This window comes from Capricornis sumatraensis, chromosome 10 (assembly GCF_032405125.1).
Source record: "Capricornis sumatraensis isolate serow.1 chromosome 10, serow.2, whole genome shotgun sequence".
Lineage (NCBI taxonomy): Eukaryota > Metazoa > Chordata > Mammalia > Artiodactyla > Bovidae > Capricornis > Capricornis sumatraensis.
In genome coordinates, this window is record NC_091078.1 from 56,458,942 (window position 1) to 56,486,782 (window position 27,841).

General features: G+C 36.9%; 1 protein-coding gene across 1 annotated transcript in view; it reads left to right on the plus strand.

The window, feature by feature from the left end:
* The window catches only part of GOLGA4 (golgin A4), a 103,250-nt gene that overhangs the window by 46,886 nt on the left and 28,523 nt on the right, over nt 1-27,841 (plus strand). Inside the window, exons 9-18 of the mRNA XM_068983096.1 lie at nt 471-569; nt 922-1,051; nt 2,553-2,740; nt 3,030-3,113; nt 5,264-5,411; nt 15,606-15,784; nt 17,760-17,888; nt 20,739-20,894; nt 22,416-26,659; nt 27,510-27,631. Of these exons, the coding sequence (XP_068839197.1) occupies nt 471-569; nt 922-1,051; nt 2,553-2,740; nt 3,030-3,113; nt 5,264-5,411; nt 15,606-15,784; nt 17,760-17,888; nt 20,739-20,894; nt 22,416-26,659; nt 27,510-27,631 (5,479 nt within the window). The remainder of the gene's footprint in view (nt 1-470; nt 570-921; nt 1,052-2,552; nt 2,741-3,029; nt 3,114-5,263; nt 5,412-15,605; nt 15,785-17,759; nt 17,889-20,738; nt 20,895-22,415; nt 26,660-27,509; nt 27,632-27,841) is intronic.

A 27,841-nucleotide genomic window follows, 5' to 3' on the forward strand; every position in this document is an offset into this window, starting at 1 on the left:
CAGTAGGTCAACCTTTTCATTTGAGGAAGCTTCTGATTTTGGCAATTGATCACTTGCATGTATTGGAAAAAGGAAGGTTCTATTGATCATCTAGTTACTTACTGTATAACAATTCAGTTTTAGATCAAGTGAATTTAAGATAACACAGGCAGAAAGATGTCTTAAAGTATGATAAAGTTTTACCTTTATCTTAAGTAAGATTTTTTAAATCCTTTCTACAGAATTATTAATTCAGCAGTGATTAAGGTCTAAAAGTGTTTTCTCTTCTTGGATCTTTATACTCTTTAAAGAACAGAATTATTTGTTGAGGTAAATACTACTGTTTTAAATGCTAATTATTCTCTAATTATTGTTGCTTATACCTTAAGAGTAATACAGTCTGGGTTGATCAGTTTTTAAGTTTTGAAAACTTCAGGTTCATATTTTTTGTTTTATACTGAAAACTGCCTGTGAATCCTTTTATGTTTTAGGAGCTTCAGATGGACCAACAAGCAAAAAAACACCTTCAGGAGGAGTTTGATGCATCTTTAGAGGAAAAAGATCAGTATATCAGTGTTCTCCAGACTCAGGTAAAAAAAAAAAAAGTGTGGAATTTTTAGATAAAGGAAAATAAAGGGATTTTGATGGGATATGTGATAGGTTCTATGTTTTTTTTTTTTTTTAAGGCCTATTTTTAAAACTCTGCTTTTCAACTCAGTTAGTTTTAAGGATAATTTTTGATTTATTGTGTCTTCTGCCTAAGATATCACTGAAAATAGCAAATACCAAAATTGTTCGCATTGGGAGTAAATTTTTTACTTTTATTTTTTTCCCTCCATTATAGCAAAAGTGATACCTTTTACTCTATCCCTTCTCTGTTTTAAAGAAAGTACTACTGCCATAATTTTTTTCTTCCCCTAATGAAAACCTTTTTGTTTTTAGGTTTCTTTGCTGAAGCAACGGTTACGAAATGGCCCATTGAATGCTGAGCTACCAAAACCACTCCTTCAGATGGAACCGGAGGCTGAGGGCGTCACTAAAGAGAACACAGACAGTGATGCAGAGCCAGTAGGTGAGCTTCAGCTTGTCAGGAGGTTAAGTTAAACACTAGAGGAGGGTGTTGAGCGATTCTAGGGCAGGAACTAACAGACATGGACTGAGGTGGAAGGAAAACGTCCCTGACCCTCATATTTCTAGAAAGATGCATTAAAAAACAAAATTTAACTGAGTCCGTTTAGAAGATCTTATTGGGATAATTCAGTGGTTCATGAATTGGGCAGCATCTCCTCTAGCAGATTCAGTGAGCTCCTGGGAGCTGTACAAAATGAAGGAATGAAAGACTTTTATAGACAGAAGAGAGTGGAACAAGGAAGTTAGAGTAGCGAAGAGTGGATTGGTTGTGACAGGGCCCCTTTCCTTTGGAGGAGGCAGGGGTCTGTCAGGCTCGTGACCTCGCTAGTGTTGACCGGGTGATTCCTGCTGAACTGGCTTAAGATTCCATTTCTGGGAGAGGTCAAAACTGTAATTAAGTCTCAGTTTGGTGGCTTGGGGCTTAACATAATCCTCCATCTTGGACCTGTTGTCTTGTTTTTAACAGATGCAAGAGTTTTGATGGTTTTTTTGGGCTTTTTGTTTATTGTTATTCGGGAGAAAGTAAGTAATTGTTTTACTACTTGAAAGTCTATGAGTAGCATACATTTGCATTGTCATTGAAATTCATTACATTATACTGTTTTATTGAGAGTTGCAGCTAGACTTCATATAAAAGCTCAGGTCTACTCAAGATTAAGGAATATGCTCTTTGTCATTATTTGTCTCTTTTTGTTTTTAAGTAATACTGCTTACATATTTCTACTTTAAAAGATCCCAGTATTTGCCCTATTACTTGCTTTCTAACTGAGAAGAAAGAGTAGTTAAATTCTGTTTTAAAATCCAATTATAGTCCACCATAGTCTTAGAGACTTTGAGGTATCTATTCAGTAAAATTTCCAGTTTTTATTTACTAGCTTCTTTGCAAAGAAATTGATGATAAACTTTTGGTCCAGCCAGCACCAGAGCAAAGAGCTGAACAGCCATCTATCTGAGCAACCAGCCTGTAAGGGCTCTTGAAATACTCTCTGGCCTGTTTCATTAATGTAAGGAGGTGGAGAAAGCTTACTTGCCAGGACTCCTCTCTGGACGAGATGAGAATACTTTGGAAGGAATACTTTACGGATCATTTTGGTATAGGCTCTGAGGCACAGGGGGCACTGGCAAAGAGGGAAAGATGGCCATGAAACTGTCTTTTCAGGAGGGTGGATTCAGTTAACATTAGTTAACTCTTGAGTGCTGTGTGTCATCTGGGCTAGGGTGGACCCACGGAAGAGGTGAATGTACTCCTCAGCTCCTTCAGCTACAGATCTCACAAATAGCAGCAAGGTAGAAGTTGGAAAGGGTGCCCCTCTCTGCTCTGAGTGGCTCAGAGTATAGCAAAGTGTTGGAATGAGCATACGTTTCTGTGCACTAACAGAATCCAGGGGAGTCCTCAGGTTCTTTACTGACAGCCCCTGTTTATGCTGCTTTACTGTTGACAGTGGGAGATGGAGCTTCTGCTAAAGCAGTGGAAGCACTTCAGCAGAGAGTTAAGCGTCAGGAGAACCTGCTGCAGCGCTGCAAGGAGACCATTCGGTCACATAAGGAGCAGTGTGCGCAGTTAACTAGTGAGAAAGAAGCCCTGCAGGAGCAACTGGATGAAAGACTTCAAGAACTAGAAAAGATGAAGGTAAAGGAGCGAATGAGTGTGGTGTGCTTACTGCAGCCCAGTGACGGTTAGATCCTCAGGCCCCAGCGTGGCCGCCACCTCCTCTGGAAGGCCTGCCCCTTGCTCCGTAGACAGTGTGGAGAGGGCCCTCGAGTGCCCTGGGAGTCTACCGTTTATCGTCCTTTTGACACATCCTGTGTTCTCTTCTACTAGACTTGTAGGAGTATTCAAATTTAGATAAAATGTTTAGAGTTCGCATATAAGAAGAAACTTTATTAGAGATGGAAATGAATTTTTAAAATTTTTTTAGGAGCTTCATATGGCTGAGAAGACTAAACTTATCACTCAGTTGCGTGATGCAAAGAACTTAATTGAACAGCTTGAACAAGATAAGGTAAAACAACAAAACTTATGATACTAAAATTTGTCGAGGGCCCCCCTGCCCCAGTTCATTTTTGGAAGCAATTGGAAGCATTCAGACTTCTGCTTTCCAAAATTATTATGGCTGCTTCCATGAAAAAACCTCTTTGTTTTCATTTCTAGATTTATATAACTATTAGTTTTGTATCATGTGAAGCTGAATCTGTGATTTCTTGATCCAGTCAGCATTTTGATTTGTAGATTAGAATGCTGTTGCAAAAGAAATTTGTTTATAGTACATAACTACTTTTTAGAGAAAAGTTAAATTATAGTTAAGGCATTACTAAATGTGAATGATATAAGTATTGTCTTTCAAATATAATAGAAACAGATTAATCTGTCAGATAAATTGCCCAAAAAATAAAGCAGTAGTAATATATACATTAACATAAATAAAAATTTCTGCAAATAAACTTTAGAGTGTATAGGTGAGATTGGCGATTTAGAGTTGGGACAGTAGCTTCAGCTATGACAGCAAAGACAACTAAAAAAATTCATGAACAGTTCTGACTAAAGTTTTTCAGCGCCAGGTTCATGGGTCCTTTTTTTTTTCTTTTTCAAAGTAGCTTCCAATTAGTTCTACACCATCCACCATGTTCTTTAGTTTGGTACTTAAAACTACAGATTTTAAGTGACCATATAATTAAGAAAGTGTCAGAGCTGTTCTGCTGTTGAAATGTATTGTCAGTCTTTTCGTTCTGTCCACTTTACTATATTATATTCCATTAACTTCATAAAGACCTTGCTTAAAAAAATTTTTGAGAAAATTTATTATAGAGAATACAAAGTTTAATAAAAGGAATTCCTGTGAACCCATCACCCAACTTCAACACGTAATATCTCAGGCTAATTTTGTTTCATCTTATATTCCCAGCTGCTAGTATCCTCATCCCAGGATTGTTTTAGAGCAAATCTAAGAAATCTTATCATTTCTTCTATAAGTATTTTAATGTGTCTTTTAAAATAAAGGACTATTTTTATTTTTATAATAATATAATGACATTATCATGATCATGTCTAAAAATTTAATAGCAATTCCTTGATAACAGTCTTAGCAGTTTCAGATTTTCCCTTTTGTCTCATGCACTTTTGGCCTTTTTTGTGACGCAGAATCCAAATGAGGTTCTTTTATTGCAGTTTGTTGTTGTGACTCTTAAGGCTTTTTTAAATCTATAGGTTCCACTCCTCTCTCTTTCTGTCCCTCTCTCTTTCCACTGTGAGTTGGTTTTTGAGGAAACTGAAGGCTCACAATTTTGTTTTGAAATTTGTATAATAATGCCCCTCTTACCTGGTTTTTAATCTGTTCATTAATATTAGCCATCTGGAAGAGTCAGACCCTAAAACAAGAGTTGACAAACCCTAGTAATATTATAAACTAGCTGTCACAGAGTCTTAGTTTTCAAGAGACAAGTTGAACTACACTTTTTTTTTGTTTGTTAGTTGCACATGACTGATTTAACATCTACTATTTGATTATATTTCCCCCCAGCGACCTTCATTTCTTGTGTAGATTATCCAGAAAGTGGGAAGACAGTTAGCAAATTGGAGGAATGGGATTGCCCCACTGACAGTAATAAGGAGTGGTGTTGGGACCAGAGATTGTCACAAGAGGAAAGAGAAAAACCAGGTAGATCTGTACCACAGTCTCGGTCCATCCAGTATGGCAGCGGTGACCTTATGCTCTTGGCAGCCTTTGGGTCTTCCCCTATGTTAGAGCGCAGTTCAGTAATCATGGTTGGTTGTGAGCCAAGTACAAAAGGCTGTATTTTGTTGATTTATTGTAAACTGTTTACTAAGACAGGGAAAATTATAGTAAGCATTTATGAAAAGATTATAAATCTTTTAACTAAAATGTGTTTTTAACAGTTTAAAGATTGAAACTATTATTAAAACAATTTTTATATTAGAAATACCCTGATATATGCCAGGTAACTGAAGTTATTGTAGTACATAGTGTCGTATATACTCAGGACACAGACTTGAGTTTGTGAAATACTGAAATAATTCTTATGCTCTACTTAGTAAGAAACATTATGTTTTCTGCCCTTGAAAGTAAGTTTGTTGTGTGCTCTTAATAATGCAGTTTTGTTATGTAAATGCTTTAGAGTCTGCACTTCTATTTAGGGAATGGTAATAGCAGAGACAAAACGTCAGATGCATGAAACTCTGGAAATGAAAGAAGAAGAAATTGCCCAACTTCGCAGTCGCATCAAACAGATGACTACCCAGGGAGAGGAGTTACGGGAACAGAAAGAAAAGTCTGAAAGAGCTGGTAAGAAATCAGGGGTTACTTGTTTCATGTTGGAACTCAGAAGTCATGTGAAGCGCTTGACTAACCAACATTTAGAAAAATTAGTTAAATATGGATAAAAACGTTCAACTCTAGAGCCTCTTTATAAAGACGTAGTAGACTGTTATTTAGAAGAGGCAGGGCTTGGTAAACTATGGCCTGTGCTGGTAATGCAGCTCATGCTGGGCCTATTATATAGAACCCTGCAAAGCCTACAGTATTTATTATCTGGCTCTTTGTGGAAAATGTTTGGTGACCACTGCCTTGGGCTGTCAAAATTTAGGTGTACTTTTTGGAACAGCCCAGGTAGGCACAGTGTGGTACATACTAAATAACTGCTACCTTATGGATGCTTGGGGATAAACAAAAAGTATAAGATACAGTTTACTTTTTTTAAGAGAATGATGGAATAATTCAGCATTATACATAGCAGCATTGTGTTCTGACCCATCAAATGCTAGGCTGTGAAGTGTTGAGACCAGCACAGTGTTCAGCAGGGTATGATACTGAGTAAGGCAAGACAGGAAAGGAGAGATGCTTGAAAGGGATGAGAGTAGAGTGAATGGGACCTTCAGGTTCGTGAGGATGGGAGTTTTGAGTTGGGCCTCAGGTAGTGAATAGAATGGGCCTACACAGACAGGCGGGGCAACACACATTTCAGATTCTAGATCATAAGCAGGCACAGTGACCATAGGTGGTGTGTGTGTCAGCTGGAAATCATTCTTGCTGAAGTGGAAAATGAAGTTGGATTGTGAAGGAACTGACTATTAAAATCTGTAAAGATACTGAGTAGCTGAGTTTAGACTTTGGTGTGTTTTCCATGTTAGGAAACCCGTAATAGGAAAGTATAAATGTGATGGAAACCAGTGTTGTATGTAGAAAAGAAACGAAGTGCAAAGTTGAACTTAAGAGCAAAGGTAGAAACCCAGGTTTTGGAAACTGAGAGCTTTGGCCGCCTTGTCTAGGATGGTGGATCTGGGAAGAAGAGGAGGGGTTGATTCTGCAGAAGTTGGTATCCAGCCAGCTTGAAGGGGCAGAAGAAAAGCAGGAGTCTAAGAAGACATCAGAGATTTAAGGTGTGGAGACTGAATGAATCACATGACTCCAGAAGAAAGGGAGTCTAAATGAGGACTCTGAGGAATGGAGTGAATGATAAGTTTGCTTAGATTCTCTGAATTTGAGCCAATTATGCGCTTTCCAGATGGAATTGACTTGTGGAAATTTGGAAATAAGACATTGGAGCGTCTTTCTGGAGTCATTAGCCTGAGGTTGCAGTCTGTGGGTCACATTACGCAAGAGGCTGATTTCTCTGAGACTGCTCTACTGGCAGCAGCGGTGGCACCTGCTGCTGATGGCCAGCTGTCACTTTCTGCAAGGCTGTCATGAGTGCCTTGCTTGTATTCACTCACGTATGTGTGTGTATTTAATCCTTAACATTTCTGTGACCTGTATACTGTTATTCTCATTTTACAAATAAGGAATGAGATAAGAAAACTTAAGAACATAGAAGTTAAGTAACTTGCTTAGATTCACCCACAGAAACTAAATGTGGGTAGTTGGGATTTGAATCTGGGCATTTTGCATCTGGCGTCTGTGCTCTTAACATAGAGATCTTGCATTTGGTGAAGAGAAGTAAATGAGAAGAAAAAAGTTAACTTGGGATGTCATAGGAATAGTGGCCACTTAGGCTTCTGGGGAATATAGGAGGCATTTCCAAAAATGCAGAAGGTAGAATGAAGATTTTTTAAAATTTCTTTTAATTTGCCTGAGGATTCAATTCTTAGAATGCAGTTTCAGAAATGATTTTAGAAACCAGATTGTAAGGTTTAAGGAGAGGAATGGGTCTGAATGAGAGGGGTAGTTGGTTCACACTAGATGTGCTCCGAAATATCTCCTTGCAGTTGTTTTAAACCTAAGACGATTTCCCTTTAGAGAGCATTAGTAACAAAATCTCTCAGGTTATAATCTCTAACAACTTCCTTGAAGCAGTTGGAGACTTATGAGATGCTGTTAAACACTGGTTTCTGTGAATAGAAAAACCTATTGCAAAGTCTGAGTTTCTCATGTCAAGCCTTTTCATTTTTAGGGTTGCTTTTGTTGACTCTTGTAGCCAGCTGAGAGAAAAAAATGCTGGTGAAGGGTTACATTTCCTTTTTAAATTGAGGTGTATCTTGGTGAGGGGATAGAAACCCATGAATAACAAATAAAATGAGGTGAATGATGAAAAGGCAGGTGAAACATACAGTTAATTCATATGTAGGATAAAAATTTCCCAGGCTGCTGTTGCAGTCAACTGTTTTGTAATATAGCCCTCCTTCTCCTACTTCTCTGAAACTCCAGATATATTTTGTCTTTATTTGTTTATTTTTTAGTTGAGGTATAGTTGATATATAAGTTTCAGGTATATAACATAGTGATTCACAATTGTCAAATGTTGTATTCCATTTATAGTTACTATAAAATATTGGCTATGTTCCTTGTGCTTATACATGGTAGTTTGTACCTTTTATGTATTTTGCCTTTAAATATGATTTTCATAAAACTGTTTATAAATACTTAATAGCCTATAAGTTAAAAAACTTATTTGTGTATAGTACTGTCAAAGTATTTAAAATTAATAAATACTTAAAGAGGGAATTAAGATTTATAGTTATTTAATAGAAATATTTACTTTGGAAAGTCTTTGGATAACAATGAGTGCTTTTATAGATATTTTTGAAATTATATTTGTGTCATAATTATTGGGTTAATGATAGAAAATTGTAGCATACTGATTCCATATTGAGGATGTTGTCCTTTAAAATCTGTAATGAAAGTTAGTTTTGTGCATCAACTGAGTTTTATTTAATGGTTTTAGTTTAGTCTGAACAGAATTGTTCAAATATAATATGGTTCTTGGTTCACTTATAAGTGATTATTCCAATTAACAGAAAAGTCCAAATTTAGTAATAAAAGTAAGAAAATGTCTTTGTAAAGGAAGTAGAGTTTCTGTAGTAGCATATGAATATCATCTGGTGCTTGGAGAATTTAGTTTCTCTGTTAAATGTTCGTCTTTCTCTTAGATTTACAATTCAAAGGCTAAACACATAAAAGCTGACCATGTGGTTAAGATTTTTAGAAGTAAATGTGTACATAAAATAATTAATCAAAGAATCTGAACTCTTCCAATGCATTTTTTATTGTAAAAAATTAATTTATATTTAGCAGTTCTTGACATGTGGGTATTTGCAGACAAATAACTAATTTGGGGGGCACACTTATTCTGGAGGTCAAATCAGCTCAAATACATTCCCCACTACTTTTCTTGGAAAACAGTCTATTGCCCTGCTTCTCACAGTTTTTCTAGACAAACTGGTGCTTCTCATATGTTGGAGGACAAAGGAAATCTGAGTGTCTCTGATTTTAAAAAGAATAATGCTATCATAAAATACTTAGACTGTGGGTACATGGTAACACGCCTGCTGGATGTTGTATCAGCCTTCAGCTCTACAGTGGAACTGCTAGGCGTGTCTTCTAAAGAACACTACTGTAGCACTTTTGTGTTTTTAAAATTACTTATTTCAGTGGATAAAGAAAGCCAAAAAATAAATATTTTTGTTACAAGCATTTTACAACACTGTTGATAGTATTCCTTTCTAGGTGTTATTTTAAAATAGATGGTCATATCATCAAGTAACCAGATTTTAAATTTGGAGAATTCTGGTGATTCAGCTTAAATATGTAATGGTGTTTTTAAAGTGCTGGGTATTATTACTAATTGTCTAGAATATTACCTCTTCAGTAGCACCCATACAGAATGTTAAGTTCACACGAAGTCTCGGCTATTTTGTATGTGCATGTGTGTGTATGTTTTTAACTGAAATAGGAGGTAGAGTAGCTGGCTAATCATTAATGTAGTATATTACAAAAAACAAATTGGGAAGTAGAGAAAATGAAAGCACATTGCTGTTGTTTCAATACACTTCCATTTAGTCTTTTCATAATCCTTATTTTATATAATTGTAATCATAATTGTCCATATAATTTTGTATGCTCCTTTTTCTTTATTTAGCATTATATTAGGAGAACTTTTCCGTGTTGCTAATGTACTAACATATTTTAATGGCTTTGTCAGAATGCATGTACATCATTAACCATCTCCCTGTTGATCAGCACTTGGATTATTTTCTATTTTCATTATTATGAATAATACTATAACAACTTTATAATATAGCTTATTCCATCTTTGAATTTTTTCTCAGGATAAAGTCTGACCCATAAATTTCTACTCTTTTTTGTTAGTTATTTTTAAGTTATTTAAATATAGCCATTATAAAAGAAAACCCACATCGTAGTATTAACACCTTCCCCCCATTGTTTTTGCCTGCAATTCTGCAAAATGAGTAAAATATTCTGCTTGGATTAGGAAAGTTTCCAGAGTGAATTAACTTCCATAAACCCTGTTTCCTTTTCATGTGCCCTGTTTTTGCTGAAGTTCTGTGTTTTACATGATTGGCTGCCCTTTAAAATGTAGATTAACTCATAACATTGTTTGCTTTTTTATTGTCATGTTGTGTTTGTTCAGGAATTAAGTTTTTTTTTTTTTTTCCTTCATTTGTATTTTATAGGCCTGATAATACCAAAGGCATTCAGTGGAACATATTTATTTGAAGAACCCTTTAAAATAGTTTATTTTTAAACAGTGTATAAGATTTATGCATATTTATATAACAAACAAAAATCACATGTGTATTTAAATGTTTTGTTAGTTGCTGATAATTTGTCACAGAGGTTTTTTTGGAGTCTTAAGTCTCACAAAACATCTTATTTTTGTGCATCCACACATGCCAATAAGTGAATCATGGTGCCTTTCCCAAGCCTTGTATGAACAGGACTGGGGTAAGGGCTGTTTTTTTTCCTTATCATGGGTACTTAGTACAAGCTTTACAAAGAAAATTCCATGTTTCTCAGGCAAAAAATTAGGAATTAAAGTAGAATTTAAGAGTGCCATTTTAGGCAAATAGTAGGTACACATTTTGGCACTGCATGAACACCTGAGGGAAAACTCTATTATTTTAAATGGAATTAGATTTTGATATAGGTTGTTTACTTAATAATCATGTATTTGTAGGTGCCTGATACGCTTCTGCAGTAGTAGCTGTGCATCCATATCTTTGGAAGGTCATTGTCACTCTGCACTTCCTTCTGTTCCTGGCAATTGTCACTGTTACTGGAAAGCATCAGCAACTAGAGGAACACAGTTATTACAGAATCATATTTTCAGTTTAATTAAATTTACTTAGCTTTAGCCTAATGTTTTTCAAGATCATCCTGAAGTTTTCAAAATATTTGATAGATGAATTTGCATGATTAATGTAAGGAGTATGTGAAAATTTGGATAGATCTGTAAAAACTTTAAAGGTCAAAGCATAGTTAATCTTTTAGAGTGAATTTTGTTATGTATTTTGGGCAGTGGCTTGAAAAGTAGATTTCCATTGTAAAATATGATTATTTATTAGATTTCTGAAGGCCCGAGCTTACAAGTATTGCACTAGCTGGTTTATGCCACTGGGTGGTAGTATCATTTTATTTTCATTTATGTAAACTCTAGACCAGTGGTTTCCAAACTTTTTAGACACAAGGATCTCCTTGTACTCTTAAAGACTGTTGAAGATTCCAAAGAGTTTTTGTTATGTGGGTAATATGGATTGGTATTTATTATATTAGAAATTAAAGCTAAGAAATTTTAAAAAGAGTTCATTTAAAAATAACAGTTAAAAACCTATTACATGTAAGTATAAATGCTTTAATGAAAACTACCTGTATTTCCCAAAACACAATTTAGTGTGAAGAAAAACCTTATTTTACATCTTTGCTTATCTTATTGTTTAACTTAATAGAAGATAACTGGATTTTCATGCCTGTTTCCACATTCAGTCTGTTGCGATATGTTAATTTGGTTGAAATAGATCAAGAACATCTGCACTCATGCAGAGAAGTATTTGGAAAAAGGAGGACCTTATAGCTCCTCAGAGAGTCTCGGGACTCTAGGATTTTGAGATCAGACTTTGAAAACTGCTGCTCTAGACTTTTGCTTTTATTCACAAAAGAGGCTTGATGATTGGGTGGGAATTCTGATAAATAAGAACTTTTTGTTGTTTTTTTCTGTTAATTTGCATTTTATTCATTTCATGGTACTAGCTGGTTTGTTTTTTTTTAATACCTCATGCATTTCTAGCAGCTTTTTGCTGGGATAAAGAAATAGGTGCTGGCTTACTTACTCATTCTTGATGTTATTGTTCAGCTTCTTAGTTAATCTAGAGGTTGTCAGCCTTTCCACTTTTCTGCCTCTCTCCTTATTCCCTGCAGGGGGAGTAGAGTGGGTCTTGTTATTTTTGTCGTAAAGTGTCTTCCAGGACAGTGCTACAAAATAGTAATGATGCCTAGAATCTCAGAATTCTGGCATTTGCTGTTAGTAATATGACTGGTTAGGACTTTGAGGATGGTGCGGGGAAGGATGCTGAAGTGACAAAGCAAATGCCACAGTCGTCCTCGCTTAGCCTTAGTTCTTAGCTTAGGCTTAGTTCTTTCATACTTTGCACCGCCCCCCCTCCCTCACCTTACAACTTCAACTATCTTTGTGAAATATTTTCTTGATATCACCCAGTGCCTAGCATATGCTTGACAGATGGCAAACATCTAATAAATATATGATGAATGAATGATTGGATTACTGAGCTCATGTAACTCTTATAGTGAGCATTTGTCCATTTTTATACCTCCCATGGATGTAAGAGAACCTTGTCTAAGGGGAAGGTGAGGAGCTGGCAGTAAAAGGTCTGCCCTGTGTTTGTAACTGATAGAGGACTATTCCTAAGATATATTACATTTTTCGTAGAAATGTTTTCACAGGATTTTGTTTGAAAACGAAAATTGCCTGAGATACATTGAATTTTGCTTTGGAAGAACACCCTGTGTTCTTGCAACATTTGGCGGCAGCTGGTGCTTAGCCTTCCTGTTGATGTGTGCTGTGGCCACGGTTTCCCCGCTCACTCCTGCATGCTGGCAGAAGGCTCGTCAGCTGGGGCTGATGCACGCTTTCTTCCTCCCCACTCACTCATGTTGTTGGGAATTGGAAGGTAAATTACGTAGGCCTTCAGAACATGCCTCTTCTAGTACTCAACGTTAAAATCCTAGTGTAGATTCCTTTTGGAAAGGGGAGGGGGAATTCGCTTTTAGAATATTACAGGCCATGGACTCCACTTACTGTATCTGGTGGTTGCAGGATCAGAAGGTGAGATGTTTCTGGTTAGTAAGTAGGCTCTCAGCATATCCTCCTTCAGCATTGAAATGGGACTCGTTTTTGGAGACAGACTTCCTGTAAAGAAGTGGCTTCATTTGTGGTGCAGTGTAGAATGTGTTTGAAATAAGTTTTCTGTACATGGATATAGAAACGTGTTTTACTGCCTCTTTAAAATTTTGTTTTGGGGGGACTTAACATTTTCATAAAGCACGATGGAGATGGAAAGCAGTGAGTTTTTGTATGTCTGTCAGAGGCATAACATGGTGAATTTTGTTGAGAGTTAGAAGCCATCAGTAACTGATTGGTTCAAAAATTCTGGTTCAGTAAGGTATGTTACTGCTCAGCTGAGCCTGATCAATGCCAGCATTCTTAGTTTTAAAAAATAATGCAAGATAAGGATTGTTCCTTAAACTCTGTATAGTTAAGCTGATTTATCATCCAAAGGAAACGTTGGAGGACTCAGTTCTTACATTTCAATGAAGATGTCGAATTAAAAGTCTCAAAGGTGTCCTTTTAGGTATAAAATTATATGGTTTTTTGACAAGGTGGCAGAGCGTGGGAAGAAAGGATTAAATTTAGATGAGAACTTTGGAACCAGATCTGTCCTACATTAATCATTATATGATGGATAATCAAGTGACAACTGTTTTGGAGTATTGAGCACTAAAATTACACTACCATGTAGAATGTACTAAAATTTACTGAGTATGGTTAGGAAGATTAACTTTTGAAAAATTATATCCAAAAGGAACTTTGTGGCATTGATTTTTGTTGTTGTTGATTAATAAGGTGAGAGCCCTGTATCTATTTTTATATTTTATTGGATTCTGGAATTATAAAAAAAGGAAGTTTCACTTGGTGTTGACTATGTACAGTTTTGTTTTGCTTAATTGACAGAAGCTTTTCATTTAAAACTCGGTCTTGCTGGAAGAATATCATAGCTATCTTCAGGTTCTCTAGAGCCTGATTTAAGATATTTCTGTGAAGTGCTTAGAAATGCTAAGATACAATCTTATATGCTGAATATTAGCTGTAAGGAAAAGATGGTGATGACATCCAAACATTAAAAAATACCAGCATTCCTTTTTCCATGTTTTTCTTTCCCATATGTAAGCCTTCAGCTCATACTTAAGCAGTACGCACCCTGTTACAAGATTTCTTTCCTGTAATTGATCATTTTACTTGACTGATTTTTAAGAAACAAGGAAACTAATTTCTTATTATGAGCAAGAGATGTTTATTTATGCTGGACACCAGAATTTATAGTAAAAGAATAGCTAAAAGATATCATATTCCTTTAAATATTTTATTTACCAGAATATTTATGTCTAAGGATTATCATCTTGGTGTTTGCAGGCAAATATCACTGAAGTTGGAGTAGGCAATCTTTAAAAATAATTAAACTTAATTAATATGCCTTTAAAATTTAGACCTTATTTGAGCTCTGATTTTATACTTTGGGCATATAAAATGAATAAGTTGGATAGGTTTTTTTTTAAATATCAAATGCATGATTGCAGAGAAGTTTTTTTTTTTTTTTTTAAGGTAATAAGCAAAGTAAGTTGTGTTTTCCAGTTGTTAGCAGAATTCCATCTTTCTGTTGCCTTTTTCTATACCTACTATACTTCTCCGTTAAGAAAATGCTTTAGAATACAAGTTTGTCTTTAGGTATGCAGTTTCTTTGCGAAAACCACTATCTGTTAAGTGAAATTGTAGTTAATGAAAGGGCTTTTTATGGGATGTCATCGGTTGAAGTTCCACGTTTCTTACACCACTGAAAGTGAAAATACTACACGTCAATGAATTTTCACCTTGAATATTTATTTCATAAAAGGATTAAAACCCATCTTGAAAATTGATGTTTTACTTATAGTTCTTCTCTTTGGTAAAGGGAAATCTTCTATTCTTTGAGGACTAAAGAAAATAGTTGAGGATGATAATAGCACTAGGATTTTCACAGGACATTATTTTGTCAGAAAGAGGGGGAGAGAGAGAAAGTGTGTGTTTACACACATACACAGTGCACACATGCACACACACACATATACACACAAACACACATACTCATGTAGTTTCGGTGTCTAGTTGCTCAGCTCTTGTACCCATGCTGTCAGATTCTGTTTGATGCTGGGTGAGCTGTCCTTAAAGATCTTATTATTGTAGCCTAGGTGACTGTTTTTGCAGAGCCTGTATTCTTACTTATTTCACCCCAAAACTCCATGCTAGTAGTGCCTTTTTGTACACTTTTGAAACAGGAAAAGATTTCTTACTAGTTAGCTACATTAATTTGAAACTTACATAAGTAGTAGGTTTCATATCAAAATACATTGGTTAAATATGTGATTCAGCCAGTAAATGTTTAGGGAAAAAACCCTGCTTTTATTATATGGTTAAGAGGGGTTTTTTTTGAAAATACGATTAGTCAAAGAAGAATTTTTTCATCCTTAAAAATATCCCAGTGAGTATACAATAGTGTTACCTAGTTATTGATAATAGATAAGAACTTGCATAGCAGACAAAGAAGCAATTGCAATTATATGCTACAGAGTAGGTACAAGTATTCATTTCTATGAATTTGCTATCCATGACACTTGTGGGGAGAGTGGGGCAAATCTTTAGTCATTTAATATTTTTTCCAGCTGAGCCTAAGTTCATACAGTATAAGCCATCTTAATATCTGAATCTAGAACTCAATGACAAATTGCTTTCAGTGACTGGACCTTTCTTGTGGCTTTGTTGAACTACCATTCAGATGCCTCTTGGCTTTAAACAGCGATGAGTTTTTTAACATGTCCTGCTGCTGCTGCTCTTAGTTCACGTCAATTGAATGTAAAACACTTTAGCTCAATGATAGTATTTCTTGAGATACTTGTTTTCTGCTGTTTTCATTATAGCTTTTGAGGAACTTGAGAAAGCCCTGAGTACAGCCCAAAAAACAGAAGAAGCACGGAGAAAAATGAAAGCAGAAATGGATGAGCAAATAAAAGCCATTGAAAAAGCAAGTGAGGAGGAACGTGTCAGACTTCAGCAGGAATTAAGTTGTGTGAAGCAGGAGGTTGTTGATGTCACGAAAGTAAGAATAATTCTAGATTGCAGTGGGTTACAGCAGTTTTGAAACTTAAGTCTTATACTTTTCCTACACTCTCTGCAGTAAAGAAGAGTAAATTTATATTTTAGACCATGTCCATTTCATGATGTTCAGGATATAGGAAAAAAGCATTCTGATAAAGAAATGAATGTGTATCTTTTTGAGTATACTTCCCAGAGGTCATCTCTGCATATAATTTCTCTTTTTTGCTTTCTAACCCTCTCTTTAATTTTTTTTTAAATAAAAGATGGCATGTTATTTTTAATGTTCTGTATTTTGCTTTCCCAAATTAATAATCTGTCTTGGTTATTGTTCTTTGTTATTGAGTTAATAGTGATACCCTTTTTGTTTCAAAGACAGCTCAGGATTTCATTTTATGAATAGCTCATAATTTTATCAGTCTTCTGCTGATGGATAAATATTTAGACTTTCAGTTTTTATCGTTGGAAATTGTGAATATCCTTATCATATTCACTAACGTCTGTTTCTTTAGAATAGATTCCTAGAAGTGGAATATTACTCAGGCAAAAGTCATGTGCAGTTTTAATCATTGCCTAGTTGCTACAAGCTTGATGGAGGACCATTTATATTCAAGTATTAGAATATGTTCCTGCCCTGACAAAGATGTTGTTACCTGACTCTTTAAAAATCCTTATAAGCTAAGTTAAAAATGACATCACTGTAGTTTTGATATACATATCTCTTACCAATATGACAAACATGTTTTTGTATGTTTACATGGAATTTATAGTTTTCTGTTTTGAGTTGCCTGATCAAATCCTGATTCCTTTTCCTCTTGGACTGTTGGACTTTTTCTTACTGATTTCTTACTGAAGTTTTTTATTTATAGTAAGAATTAGCCCTTGGAGATAGATATTTTTATCCAAATAATTTTCAATTTGTTGTCTTTATCATTTTTTTGGGGGGGGTGATATGCAGAAAAGTTTTCTTTTCCTTAAATGTTAGCAAATTTTTGTTCTACTTTAAGACATTCTCAACTGAGTAAAAAAAAAAGTGTTTTTCTCATGTGACACTTTTATGATTTCATTTTTTATGGTTAAATTTTTGATCCAACTAAAATTTATTTAGTGTGAGGAGTGAGGTAGGGATCCAACCTGAATCTTTTCCAGATGACTACATAGTAGTCTTCAAATCACTTCTTTCGTAACCTGTGTTTTCCCTTCTGACATGCCGTACTGCCTTTATTCCATACTAATTCATTGTAGTGCTGTGTCTGGGTCTTCTGGATTCCCTGTGCCGCCCCACTGCTTTGTCTGGTCCTATGCTGGTATCACACTGCTGCTAGTTGTACAGTATATTCTAGTTTCGTGCTGTTCTAGTGCTTGATAGCCCCTCCTCATTACTCTTATGTTCAGAAGAGAGTGGCTAGTACTCCATGTTTATTTTGTCCAGTGGGCCTTCCCTTATTTGCTTGGTAGTTTTATTTGATTTTATTAAATTTTCAAATTTATTTAGGGTGGTTTGACATTTTTATAAGATATGAGTCTTCCTATTCAAGAAAGAACAAGACCAATACTTAAACTTTTTAGTAAGTAGTAGTACATGCCTGGAAAGGTAGGCATAATTAGATGGGTGCAGCCAGGGCACCTTGCCCATGGTGGAGTGCCCTCTCTGAATGCATCCTTATTCCCCTTGCTATGCTTCCCCATCTTGTTTGGTGGGAACATCTTTATAAGATGTGGAATTGGCACTTCAGCCCCATAGGATTGACTATTGAAGCTGCAGCTCTTCATGTCCTAAATGAGGAGCAAGCCTTTACTGGTTTTTCTTTAAACTCTCAAGAATTTTGTGACTTTTGATTTATGTGAGAAATATGTTCTGATTTTTCCTCTTAGGAATCTGTTAGCTTGATGATTGAACTATAATAAAGTATTATTTTGTTGTAGAGTGACATGTTTTATCTGGATGTTTCACTTTTAACTATTTGGCTGCTTTTCAGAAATCCTCAGAACAAATTGCTAAATTACAGAAGCTTCATGAAGAGGAGTTGGCTAGCAAAGAGCAGGAACTGATGAAGAAGCTTCAGACCCAAGAAACAGAATTTCAGGAGCAAATGAGACTAGCTCTTGTAAGTACCTACAGTATTTTGTTTTTCCCTCATTATAAAGTTGTCACGCCCTCACCCCTGCCTTCTAGGTTGAGGTCACACTACTCTCAGCCTTGACTTTTGAGGATGCAGAGAGACTGACTGTAGGCAGGAATGAGGCTGTCAGAATTTGTTGATTTAGTATTGTCTGAACATTAAATTTGCTTGTCTAACAAGCTTTCATTAATCAGTTTGTTTGTGGATCATTCCTCTCACCCTGGCTGTAGGCTATGATTAGGAGGAAATAAAGGGGAGGATAGGTTAACTGAAGCAATTGGCCAGCAACTGCATATAATTTAGCAAGAATGTCTTGATAGATATCAGATACCAGACTGAATGTATCAGAGCTTAAGGCTCAGAAAGCTTGCTTGAATGCATTTTAAAGAGGACAAAATGAAAATGACCCAGTTCACAGATGGACAGTGGTAAAGAATCCACCTGCTTTTGCAGGGGATACAGGGGATTCGGGTTTGATCCTTGGGTTGGGAACATTCCTTGGAGGAACAAGGATTCTTGCCTGGAAAATCCCATGGACAGAAGAGCCTGGTGGGCTGCAGTTCATGGGATCACAAAGAGTCGGACACGACTGAGCACGTATGCAGTTTTCCTTTTAAGTAGAACGATATCAGTAATTTTCAGTCTATGTGATGTTAAAAAAATAAAGTAAAATAAGAAAAAACTGGCTTGAACTAACTAAAATAATAACCAAAAAAGCAAAGATAAGAAAGAGTTGTTGGCATGGTATAATTTGAAAGTTTGAAACAAAAACTATTTTATTTAAATTGTGAAAAGCCTATTTAGATAAGTTACCTTGCTGCTGCTGCTGCTAAGTTGCTTCAGTCGTGTCTGACTCTGTGCGACCCCATAGATGGCAGCCCACCAGGCTCGCCTGTCCCTGGGATTCTCCAGGCAAGAACACAGGAGTGGGTTGCCATTTCCTTCTCCAGTGCATGAAAGTGAAGAGTGAAAGTGAAATCGCTCAGTCATATCTGACTCTTAGTGACCCCATGGACTGCAGCCTACCAGGCTCCTTCGTCCATGGGATTTTCCAGAAGTATTAATGCCAAAAATCTAGATTATTGTTTTTACGTGAAGTTATTATCCATAAGATAATAGGTATAATTAAAAAATACTTTTAGTGTGAAAGGATGAGGAATAGTTTTTATAATTTTCATCTCCTTTCTTTTCCGCATTTCTGTTTTCACTCTGGTTTGTACCTGGGGCTCTGAGGCTTTCCAGCAGCTGTGATCCTTGAACTGAGTCAGGGAGTTCTGTAATCTCTGTGGGGCCAAGAGACACATGGATTTACAGTACTGTTGGCTGAGGTTAGGGGTTTAGTTCATGGTTGTGAAATATACATCTGTATGGGCACATATTTGTATTCTTTGTTGATCCAAAAAGGATTTGAAGTTGTTTACAAGAGTACTTAAAAATTACAACAGGACAGCGTAAATAGTAGCATGGAAATTAAAGGGACAAAGTGAGACACTAGGGACGTAAATGAAGCAGGGGATGATGCTAAAAATTCTTGCCATTAAGACCTGCTGTGGGTTTTCATGCTGGAGTAATTGGGGCACTGTAATTAGAGAAGGAAATGGCAGCCCACTCCAGTATTCTTGTCTGAAGAATCCGATGGACCAAGGAGCCTGGTGGGCTACAGTTCAAGGGGTCACGAAAGAGTCGAACATGACTGAGCAAGTAACATGCAACTGGGGCACTGGACTCTTGTTAATACTGTGTTTTGGGAATTGATAATTTCAGACATACTCCGACTAGTGAGCGCAGAACACAGATAACACATGAAGCACACATACCTGCACGTGCTCTCGTCCCCTTCCACTCCTCTTCCTACCTAGTTTCTCAAAGAAGTTAGTTTGGCACTGAAAGTCAAAATTCTGCAGACTATTAGCATTTCCTCTTTTATATTTATGGGCATAGATGGCAATGCATTTAAATTATAGTTTATGTTAAACAGTTTAGTATGTTTAAAATGATGTTTCAAAATTGATGTTATAGAAACTAATTTTAAAAAAATCAATCTGCTTACAGTATGGTACAAAATCTTTCCTTAAAGCGATATACTTCACCAGAGTGAAATGGGCCAGATCTTAGGAGCTGTATAGACCTTTAGAGTTCCTTGATCTACTCCATGTATTCACATGTAATCTCATTTTGATTAGCTTTTCCATGTGGGGTTCCCTATCATAGTAAGGTATTTCTCACAAATTATATAAATTTACAGCCTAAATTAATATAAATTATATAAGTCTATGGCCTAGAGTAGAAATATCAAACTCTAGAGGTAGTGACAATTATGTGACCCTGCACATTCAGTGATATTTTGCAAAGCATTTTAAGTAGTGAATACATAGTACATACACTTCCCAGGTGGTGCTAGTGGTAAACAATCCTCCTGCCAGTGCTGAAGACATAAGAGACACAGGTTTGATCCCCTGGAAAAGACAACCCACTCCAGTATTCTTGTCTGGAGAGTCCCATGGACAGAGGACCCTGGCGGGCTACAGTCCATGGGGTCGCAGAGAGTTGGACATGACTGAAGTGACTTGTTTAGCATGCACTCGCACAGTAGGGCTACTGGAAACAAAATTTTTCATATTAGTTGTAATTGTGGCAAAGAGTGGCCAGACCATACTGGGAAAGCCACTATGCCCTGTTTCTGCAGACCAGAGTGTGAGAAGAGAGAGGTAACGATGCTGCCTACCTCACAGGTCTGGTGTGCAGATCAAATGAAATGAATGATTCCTGTGGCAGTGCTTTGAGAATGCTGAAGATCTACATGGGTCTAAGGTCGTATGATTGTTTTTGGCACAGGAAAAAAGTCAGTCAGAATATTTGAAGATCACTCAAGAAAAAGATCAGCAAGAATCATTGGCCTTGGAAGAGTTAGAGTTGCAGAAGAAAGCAATCCTCACAGAGAGTGAAAATAAACTTCGAGACCTTCAACAAGAAGCAGAGACATACAGAACTGTAAGTTTAAACACTGTTCAGGGCCCTGGGCTGTAGGGTTACTTGTATTAATACATGAAAACTCTTATTATGTACAGTCAATATAAAGTTGTAGCGAAGACTTTGTTTTAGATACACATATACGTGTGCTCCTGGAAATGGCAACCTGCTCCAGTATTCTTGCTGGGGAATCCTGTGGGCAGAGGAGCCTGGTGGGCTGGAGTCCATGGGGTCGCAGAGTCAGGACGCAACCTGAGCACGCACACATATGTACACTCCATTTGTAGAGCTATTTGTGGGAGGGGTCTGGTGTCTGCCTCATGGTGCTCCTGACTCTCTGCCTTTGGTTGACTGTATTTGTCAGGCACTCGCTCCGATTCTGTGCCCTCAGTAAGCAGTGCAGCATCCTTGCTCCACTACTTACTCACCTCCGTCCTTAGGAAGAGGCCTCCTTTTGTAGGCAGCACTTGCCCTTACACCTTCTTACCTCTTCACCTTCATCTCATGCCATGTCTGGACATTATTCATTTTCTGTTGTATCGGTTTATATACCCTGTTCCTCTGCGTTTACACTTAATTTTTCTCCTGTTTTCCCATATTAAAAAATAGTCCTGTGATGAGCAGGTAAGTATGTCTATCTCAGTGTGCACATTTTTAAGGCCCTCTATTCTTTCCCTTAACAGTGCATGAAATATTTGACCTATTAGGAATAAATTAATACTACTTAGACTTTTTAAACCCTTTTGCTCTGATTTAGACAGTGAAACAGTCTCAGTTCTTATGCATATTTCTAAACTATGTCTTATTAGCCTACTTCCAACATTTTGTAAGGTGGCATAGTCAAGGGGAATGGGTACTCAGGAGGCCTGCATCTTTCACTTGTTCGCTTTATAAATTAATTATACCTTAATTTCCTTACATGTCACATGAAGAGGTTGCATCTGATAATTAATACTATTCCAGTTCTGATATTCCTTGGCTCTGCCTTAATTAGCTCTTTTTCCTTCAATCAAGATTGATATTTTCATGAGATAATAATATTTTACTATTACTATTACTTTTTGTAAACTACTTTGGTAATTACTCTGGTGTAAGTTCCTTCTTTTTGAAAACATCTAAGTAATAATTTTTGGTGAAAAGCCAGATACATTATTTTTCTTTCAAAATTAAGTTATAAAAGTAATAGAATACTATAATAGGCTTTTTTAAAAACAGAAAAAAATACTCATCTTTCTACCAACAGTTACTGTTATCTAGTTTATCATTCCCTCCCCCCCACTATCCATTCAGAATGGTTTTGAAAAGTAGATAGTTGAAATAGTTAACCAAATAGAATCTGGAATTATGAACTGTGTAAAAAATAGAATCTTTTTTTTCATTACATGATTCCTTTAGGAACCGAGCACAGATTCTTTGTCCTTTCTGGTATTTGATACAACATGCAAGATTATTTACCTAAATTGTAGTTTTTAAGGAGGTGTAGACATCATGTCATGTGTATCATTGCTAATAAATTAAAAACACATCTGTTTTCATTAACAGAGAGTTCTCGAATTAGAAAGTTCTTTGGAAAAAAGCTTGCAAGAAAATAAAAATCAATCAGAAGATTTAACTATTCATTTGGAAGCTGAAAAAAATAAGCACAATAAAGAAATTACAATCATGGTTGAAAAACACAAGACAGAATTGGAAAGTCTGCAGCATCAGCAAGATAACATTTGGACTGAAAAGCTCCAAGTCTTAAAGCAACAGCATCAGACTGAAATGGAAGAACTTAGAGAAAAGTATGAGCGAGAGAAAGAAACATTGGTGAAAGACAGAGAGACACTCTTTCAGGCCCACATAGAAGAAATGAATGAAAAGACTTTAGAAAAGCTTGATGTGAAGCAAACAGAATTGGAATCATTATCGTCTGAATTGTCAGAAGTATTAAAAATGCGTGACAAGCTAGAAGAAGAACTTTCTGTACTAAAGGATCAAGCAGGTCAAGTGAAGCAGGAATTAGAGGCCAAGCTGGATGAACAGAAAAATCATCACCAACAACAGGTTGACAATATCATTAAAGAACAAGAGATTTCTATCCAGAGAACTGAAAAGGCCTTAAAAGATGAAATTAACCAGCTTGGGCTTCTTCTGAAGGAAAAGGACAAGCATTTAAAAGACCATCAGGCCCATGTGGAAAGTTTAGAGGCAGACATCAAAAGGTCTGAAGGGGAACTCCAGCAGGCATCGACTAAGCTGGAACTTTTCCAGTCACTGCAGAACACAGCGCATGAGCAGGCTAAAGTCCATGAGGACCAGCTGGCCCAGTTGCAGCAGAAGTTGTTGGATTTGGAAACAGAAAGAATTCTTCTTACCAAACAGGTAGCTGAAGTTGAAGCTCAAAAGAAGGATGTTTGTGCTGAGTTAGACACTCACAAAATCCAGGTGCAGGATCTACTGCAGAAGCTTGAAAAACAGAATCGTGAAATGGAAGAAAAAGTGAAATCTTTAACCCAACTCTATGAATCCCAACTTAAAGATAACAGCACAGAGCAGGAACAGACAAAGCAACTCTTAATGGAAAAGGAAAATGTTATTTTACAAATGAGAGAAGCCCAAGGCAAAGAAATAGAAATACTCAAACAGAAATTATCAGCCAAGGAGGACAGTATTCGTGTTTTGCAAGAGGAATATGAAGCCAAATTTAAAAATCAAGAGAAAAAGATGGAAAAAATTAAGCAGAAAGCAAAGGAGATGCAAGAAATGTTAAAGAAGAAATTGTTGGATCAGGAAGCCAAACTTAAAAAAGAGCTTGAAAATACTGCTCTGGAGCTCAGTCAGAAAGAAAAACAGTTCAATGCCAAAATTTTGGAAATGGCACAGGCTAACTCAGCTGGAATCAATGATGCGGTGTCAAGACTGGAGACAAACCAAAAGGAGCAAATAGAAAGTCTCACTGAGGCACACAGGCGAGAGCTCGATGATGTCATAGCAGTCTGGGAGCGGAAACTTAGTCAGCAAGCCGAAGAACTTCAGGAAAAACATGATATCCAGTTACAGGAGAAAGAACAAGAGGTAGCAGAACTGAAGCAAAAGATGCTCCTGTTTGGGTGTGAAAAAGAAGAGATGAACAAGGAAATGGCGTGGCTGAAGGAAGAGGGTGCTAGGCAGGATACCGCGTTAAAGGAATTACAGGGACAGTTGAAGCAGAATGCTGCTCTCATGGATTCTCTCACACAGAATGAGACTAAACTAAAAGCTGAACTTGAAAAGCTGGAGGTTGACTTGAATGGCTCTCTGAAGGAAAACATTTTCCTGCAAGAGCAAGTAGCTGAGCTGAAGGTGCGGGCAGAAAAAGACAGGCTCAAGGTTTTGGAGTTTACTGAGAAGCTGAAAACCACAGATGAAGAATTCCAGAGTCTGAAATCTTCACACGACAGCAGTAAGAAAAGCCTGGAGGACAAAAGCCTGGAATTCAAAAAGCTGTCCGAGGAGCTAGCAGTTCAGCTAGACCTTTACTCTAAGAAAACTGAAGCTTTACTACAGGCTAAAACAAGTGAGCTTGTCGACATCAGCAGCAGTAAAATCAGTGCCATTCTCTCTAGAATCTCCCATTGTCAACAGCACACAGCTAAAGTGAAGGAGGCACTACGAAGCAAAACTTGCCAGGTTTCTGAATTAGAAGCACAACTTAGACAGCTAACAGAAGAGCAGAATGTACTAAATAGTTCTTTTCAACATGCTACACATCAGTTGGAAGAAAAAGAATGTCAGATTAAGAGCATGAAGGCTGATATCGAAGGTCTTGTCACAGAAAAAGAAGCCTTACAGAAGGAAGGAGGAAATCAGCAACAGGCTGCTTCAGAAAAGGAATCTTGTATCACACAGTTGAAGAAAGAGTTGTCAGAAAACATCAATGCTGTCACCATGATGAAAGAAGAGCTTAAAGAAAAAAAAGCTGAGATCAGCAGTCTTAGTAAACAGCTAGCTGATTTGAATGCCCAGCTTCAGAATAGCATCAGCCTAGCTGAAAAAGAAGCGGCCATCTCATCACTAAGTAAGCGACATGAAGAAGTACAGCAGGAATTGCTGGATCAAGTGCGAGATTTATCTTTGAAAGTTGAAGCTCTGAGTAAAGAGAAAACGTCTGCTCTGGAACAGGCAGATCACTTGTCCATCAAATTCTCCGAGTGGAAGAAGAAAGCACAGTCAAGATTTACACAGTACCAAAATACTAGTAAAGAATTGCAGATGCAGCTTGAGTTAAAAACAAAGGAAACCAGTGAAAAGGATGAGCAGTTAACTTTATTGAAGGAGGACCTTGATCAGCAAAAGAAAAGATTTGAATATTTTAAGGGTGAGATGGAAGATAAGAAGAGTGAGATGGAGAAAAAGGATTTCCATTTAGAGACTGAGTTAAAAACTCAAACAATGAGAATTGTGGAATTAGAGGAGCATGTTGCTCAGAAAACAATTGAAATCGAGTCCTTAAATGAAGTTCTTAAAAATTACCATCAACAAAAGGATAGTGAGCAGAAAGAAATGATTCAGAAACTCCAGCACATCCAAGAGTTAGGAGAAGAGAAGGACAACAGGGTTAAAGAGGCTGAAGAAAAAGTCTTAAGACTTGAAGAGCAAGCATCTTCCATGAAATCTGAACTTGAATCTGTGAAGAAGGAATTGGAACATGTGAATTCAATTGTGAAAGGCAAAGAAGAGGAGTTAAAAGCATTGGAAGATAGACTTGAATTAGAAGGTGCTGCGAAATTAGCAGAACTGAAGAAAAAAGCTGAACAAAAGATTGCTGCCATCAAGAAACAGTTGTTATCACAAATGGAAGAGAAAGAACAGCAATACAGAAAAGACAAAGAAAGCCATCTGAGTGAGCTAACTATGAAACTGCAGGAAAGAGACAGAGAAATTCACGTCTTGGAAGAAAAACTGAAGTCCGTGGAAAGTTCACCACAAACAGAAACGTCAGCTGTACCTAGATTGTCAGAAAATGTGGCAGTGTGTACTGAGCAAGAAGAAGCAGATTCCCAAGGCTGTGTGCAGAATGCATGTGAAGAAAAACTCAGTGTCTTACAAAGAAATTTAATTGAAAAGGGAATGTTAGTGCAGAGGCTGGAGCAGGAAAAAGAAGAAATAATTTCCTCTCATTCTGAAATACAGTGCAAGTACCAGGAGCTCTTAATAAAGGTAGAACAGGCCGAAGCAAAACAACATGAGGATCGAGTGACGATAAATCAGCTTCAAGAAGAACTTGAAGGAAAAAACAAGAAACACTCCTTGGTTTCTTCCCAGCATTTGGAAGAAGAAGGAGATAAAAATAACACAGGGGCAAAGCAGAACTTGGAAAATGTGGTTGACAATGTCCAGAAAACGCTCCAGGGGGAGGACTTGACCTGTCAGATCTTGGAGCAAAAAATAAAAGAGCTGGATTCCTGCTTATTGAAAGAGAGGGAAGGACACAGAGTTGAAATCGAAGCGTTGACCTCAAAACTTGAAAGTTTACAGGCTCTACAACAACAGATGAATGGAAAAAGTAAACCCACAGAAGTTTTGGAAGAAAGTGCTGAAGGAAAGTCCACATCACACGTGGTTCAGCCCAGCTTGCTTAGTAACATGGAGGTCGATCACAATGACCTGGAGTTTAAATTAGCAGGGGCGGAGCAGGAGAAGAGGAAGCTGAGCCAGGAGGTGGTTAAACTGCAGAAAGATATTCGAGTGCTGCGGAAGGAGCATCAGCAAGAACTGGATATAGTAAAGAAAGAGTATGAAAAAGAAATGGAAGAGAAAATCAAGTAAGCTTTTATTTATCTTATTTATTTATTGACTGTGCTGGGTCTTTGTTGCTGTGTGCAGGCCTTCTCTAGTTGCCGTGAGCAGAGGCTGCTACTCTTCATTGCGGTGCATGTGTTTCTCATTGTGGTGGCTTCTCCTGTTGTGGCGCACCGGATCTGGGCAAGTGGGCTCAGTAGTTAGTAGTGCATGGGCTAAGTTGCTCCGAGGCATGTGGGTTCTTCCTGGACCAGGGATCAAGCCTGTGTTCTGTGCATTGGCAGCGGGGGTCTTAACCACTGGACCACCAGAGAAGCCCCAAGGAAGTTTTTTTTTTCTTTTTTTTTTTCCAGTATGATTATTTTTGAGGTAATCTTCCCTAATGAAATCTTTTTTGTGTCTTAATACAGTTAAGTTTCATAACCTAAATTTGCTAATAATCAAATTTGTAAATATAGTTAAGTTAAATGCTGAAGAGAAATAAAAGCAATAAAATGCAAGAAGCAGTGTTTTTCCATGTCTATTTAAGGGGGAAAAACTCTTTCCTTGCATATGAAATGATTATTAGGTACATAACCCAGTAATTATTTTTTGTTCTATTATTTTTAGTATTAATGTTGTTATATAGATGTATATGATGTATATGGTATATGGTAATTTTAAGTGGAAAATGAAAATTCTCAAATCCTCAGGACCATTCCCTAGAGTTAATCATAGTTTACTTAGCCTTCCAGAAGTTTTCTGTGGCTGGAGACACATACATGTGTGCTCATACACACACACACTTAAATATGGTTGATACCAGTGAGATCTGACTATATGCACTGCTTTTTTTGTATGGCAATAATTAGCTCTTCATATTTTGGTACTCAGACAGGAGCAGGAAGATCTTGAGTTGAAGCACAATTCCACATTAAAACAGCTGATGAGAGAGTTTCATACACAGCTGGCACAAAAGGAACAGGAACTGGAAATGACCATAAAGGAGACCGTCGGTAAGTAAACTTTTGAATTCAATAAAAATCAAATCAGAATCAGTCAGCAGTGGCTATTTATAATTTAAGCTTATTCTTTTCACATTGTGCTAAGTGCTTTATGTAATTATAAACAGTAGAAACAAAATGATTCTTGCCCAAGAAAGCTCACTGATGGAAACTGTGCTACTTGAAAGTGACTTGCCTTTCAGAGGGAAGGAGCAGGTGGAA